At 41.9% G+C, this 4,443-nt stretch overlaps 1 protein-coding gene across 1 annotated transcript in view; it reads right to left on the bottom strand.

Moving 5' to 3' along the window:
* Window positions 1–1,225: 1,225 nt before the first annotated feature.
* Window positions 1,226–4,443, bottom strand: part of LOC106938754 (agrin-like) — a 37,485-nt gene continuing 34,267 nt past the window's right edge. The window contains exon 4 of the mRNA XM_015020899.1: window positions 1,226–1,497. Coding sequence (XP_014876385.1) covers window positions 1,226–1,497 — 272 coding nt within the window. The remainder of the gene's footprint in view (window positions 1,498–4,443) is intronic.

Here is a 4,443-nt window from a genome sequence, read left to right as displayed (position 1 = left end):
AAACCTGATTTTATAACTTTTCTTAGCAGCATAGTAACTGCCACAACCGTTTGTGGCCGGAGCTTCTACTGACTGCAGCTGAACACCGTGAAGCGCTCCAAACAGGAACAAACCATTCCATGCAGATCCAGGGGCGGCGGTTCAGGGCAAAAACAGATGTGTGTTTTTTGGTCTGGGAGGGGTAACATTAAAATTTTACTTCTAAAAACAATCTTTGAAAATACAATATGATTAATTTTGTATATGACAGGACCCCGACTTTTTAAATTTTATTTCTATGAACAAAATATAAATAATTAAATTGTGGAGGGCCCCCTGCTGGTCAGGGCCCCTGGAATTGTCATCACTTTTCACCCCTTTACCACGCCCCTGCTTGGGAGTGTGACCAAAGATCATTTGATTCTTTTTAATATCTTGTGGTACTTTGAATATATCTTGATGCCTCTGTATCAAAGATCCCATTGCTTTTAGGAGAGGAACCGGACCACAGCATCACAAATGAGTTGCTTTTTCACATTTTCACACCAATTCTGCTTAATCAAACCGTTCCAGCTTAATTAGCAGAGTTCAGCAAACTCTAAGAATGGGACAATTTTAGTAAGATGTGATACTGCAGTAAACAGATTAATCTATTTGCTTGTTAGCCAATGATAAAGGTGATGCTATTCCAGTTCATTTATGTTAAAACATTGCTCAATAATCCTAAAACAAATCTGTATAACCTTATGTGAAAATTATTCCTTCCACAAGATCATCTTTCATATGTTGGATTTGAAATGAGTCAGTGAACAAACCTAAACTGAACGTGTTTAATTTAGCCTGTATTTGTCTACATTATCAGTCAAACAGATGCCAGGGTTGTCCTTTTGCTGAGCTCTTCCACTGACTACATGTACACTTGTTGTGGAAATTGTTTATTACAGAAAATGTCACACTCACTCCCCGTCTGTCATTTAACAGGCTGTGGTGCTGAGTTGCCATGACAATAATGTTAACAACAGGGAAGAAAACCACTTTAAAGCACATTCATGTACACGCACACACACGCGCGCGCACACACACGTGGACACGCACACACATGCACATGCACACTCACACAAACACATATGCTGTGAGTAAGCTCCACCCACACACTGTATTTTAAGCACTAAAACACTTTGCTAATGAAAACATTAAAAATTGAATGCTGGGGTGAAGTTTGGGTTGAAACTAAAATAACATCTGCTTAGGCGTGACCTTTGACCTTTATGTGTGTTCTGCAGTGTTTTGACTCACCACACGGTCCTTTGTGCTGGATGCGGATGTCCTTCTGCAGAGTGCAACCCATCGCTCGCATCTCGCAGGGGCTTCGGTAGCTCTGGCCGTCAGACCCGCAGACGGGGTCAGAGATCAGGGTGCAGGCCTCGGTGCACTCACAGACCGGCTTGTCGTTCTTCACCACACACATGGCGCCGTGTGTGCATGTCTTCATCAAACAGGGGCTCGGAGCATCTAGATCTGAAGCCCCAGCGGGCCGAGAAAGATCAGAGTTAGAGGGCGGAGAATGTAAAAGGGAAAGAGAGGAGGTTGGAGAAAGGTGAGTAATAGGTTAAAGTTCAGCTCCATGGAGTTATTGTGTGTTAATAAGGGGACAGGGGAGGACCACAAGACTAAAGAAATATGCAGTACAGACATAGTTCAGTGACACCTCTTGCTTTCTTGTGTCATTGCCTCACTTTTGCTCCTCTAACACTTCCTGAATCTTCTTAAGAGTACACCAAACTCAGCGGATATAAACATGGCCTTCAGCACAATGCACATGAAACAGACCACTAACAATAGTTGCACAGTGAAACATTTTTTTTAAAACACATAAAAGGCTGGATTAATTGACGCTCCCTGCTGAGCTCCATCTGTGTCGCAGCGAGAGCTGACTCTTCGGCCAAAGCTTGCCGAACTGACACAGTGGCCAAAGGAGGGGAGGGAGAGAGAGTTTTCACAAACGAGACAGAGAAAAACGTGGAAGAGAGAGAGAAAAAAGAAATAGGCATGAAGAAGAAACCCCAAACTAATTAAAAATTGATGAGAAAGCCAAGCTCCCAGGTAAAGGAAATATGAAATGTGAACATCAGAGAGAGCTGCCTGCATCATTCTCTGCCACTCTCACACCAACTCCAGCTTCATTAAACCAATGCTGGATTTGGTGCCATGGTGGGTGTGGGCTGGGCTCATATAACACAACTTCACCAGGAGAGAGCAGAAAGTTAAAAAAAACAAAAAACAAAAAAAAACAACAACAATGCTTTGAACAGATCCACTTCTTGTCCAGCCAATTCTTTAAAGCTTTCTGTGTTTGTGAGGCAGGTGTGATCTAAAGATTAAAAATGAGCTTTTCAGGTGGAAGGCATGTGTTAATGACCAGACGTTGTCTAAATGTGGTTGGACTGATACCGGGTCAATTAGCTGAGGACGCCGTCTACAAGCCTCAAAGTGAAACATGAGAATTCTGAGGACCAGAGAATTCTTGGACTGGTCCTCCACAAACGGACCGGGCCAACAGTGAGCCAGGACCAGAACCTCACTGCCAGGCTGCAGACAACCAATCAGTAAACAGGCAGAAATGCACAGAGGAATGGGCTCAAGATCAAAGTTTAACCCTCTAATGGACAAGTGACCCCCTTACCTGAAGTCATTTCAATAAAAACACTCTTTGGTGTGGCTGCTGTTACCAAGCAGAGAAGCATCAAAGATTGTTATTTTCAGAGCAAAACTCTCTGGGTCATTCTGAATTTTTAACATCAATCTGTTAAGAAACATAATCTGTTAATGTGGTGCAGCTGTACACCTGCTTATATAAAACTAAAATAATCTTATTTATTAATCCAGGACTTAATCATATTCACATTCCATTATGTCTTTTATTAATGCTCTTCTTTACCTTGACCTTCTTTTAGAGGTTGTGAGGTGGTGAGGTCATTAAGGGAGGGTATCCAACTTTATGAGCTTTAAATCATGTTGTAGCATTATTCCCTCATCAAAAACACAGCTGCCGTGTTTCTTTGATTCTTTCATGTTTGAAAAATCTTTGAATCTCCCGTGGCAACCACTCAGGACACCTAAATGTTTAACTACACAAAGCACCACCTAGTTACGTTCAGCTCCTGCAGACTAGTGTCAGCTGGTGGAACTGCTCATCTGTTACCTCTCAGTCCAATGCTGCTAAAGGCATAAACAACTTCTGAATGATCTCCTCAGCTGTCATGATGACATCAGTTTCCTCCACTGACTTACATGTGCGTACTGTCAGGATGACAGTTTTGGGTTTAAGCTACAGAAATGTGGATATCTCTGTAAAACAAACCTTTATGTCAAAACACTTTAATGGTAAACATTTTAGTCTTTTCCAAAATCTTTTCAACTTAAATTTGATTCTGGAGCTGAGCAGCATATGTCTTTCATAAATAATCTTTGGTTTAGTAGTTTTTTTGTTCTCCTATTTGACTTTAATGAAGGGAATTACAACTATAAACTGTAGAAAAACACCTACACAGTAAAAGCTGCTTGGTTGGAAGTTAAATCTCCATCTGGTTACGTGAATGTCTGTTTTCCTGTCAAACTACAAAGTATTTCTCCTCTAACTGGTTCGCCTGATGTTCCTGTCTTGTGAAACACTTTGAATTATGGATTATAAATGGGGCCCAACAAAGAAACCTTTCTATGAAGATAATTTTGTCTCGTGCTGTATTAATATATCTCTTAAGTAATCGACACATCTGACCAGCGTTCATATTCTGAAGAAAAAAGCCGACATACATTTACTACCGATCACCAAAGCTGATGAAAATTCACAGCTAAAACCTTAAAACCCTGTTCTCTCTCAACTCTAACTTTGGTTTGGGATTTGGGTCGACGAATGACGGCGCTGTCATGGAAACTGGCCGCTGTAATGGCGCCACCCATGGCTCCATCATTATTGTGACCATTATAGCATTAGATGGCATCGGAGGGGGCCGACTTCACAGCCTCATGATTCATTTACCCGCTCTGAGATATTCAGTGGAGCCGTGGCGAAGAGGGAAATTATCAAGTGATAACTCAGACAATTAGCCAGTTTCACTCTGATTAAGGCAATAGGAGCTGAAGGGGAACCAGCGTGGCTTGAGATAATAATCGATATCAGCGAAACCGTTCATCTGGATCGCTGATGAGTTGGAGCGTAGGTGTAGATATTAAAACAACAAAAAGGAAGAGGGAAATGGAAGATTCTCCTGGCAGCGGCTGACCGACGATCTGGTTACTGAAGTAAGTTCAGATCAGCAGGCCCATAACCGCCATTGATTTTGGCGTCTTGACGCCAACTCAGAGCTTGGCAGCGCCACGTAAATACAAACCGGATTCCAAAAAAGTTGGGACACTAAACAAATTGTAAATAAAAACTGAATGCAATGATGTGAAGGTGCCCAC

The sequence above is a fragment of the Poecilia latipinna genome, unplaced genomic scaffold (assembly GCF_001443285.1).
Source record: "Poecilia latipinna isolate Pla-1442-1.1 unplaced genomic scaffold, P_latipinna-1.0 Scaffold2682, whole genome shotgun sequence".
NCBI classification, from domain to species: Eukaryota; Metazoa; Chordata; class Actinopteri; order Cyprinodontiformes; family Poeciliidae; genus Poecilia; species Poecilia latipinna.
This window is presented reverse-complemented; position numbering and strand designations above follow the sequence as displayed.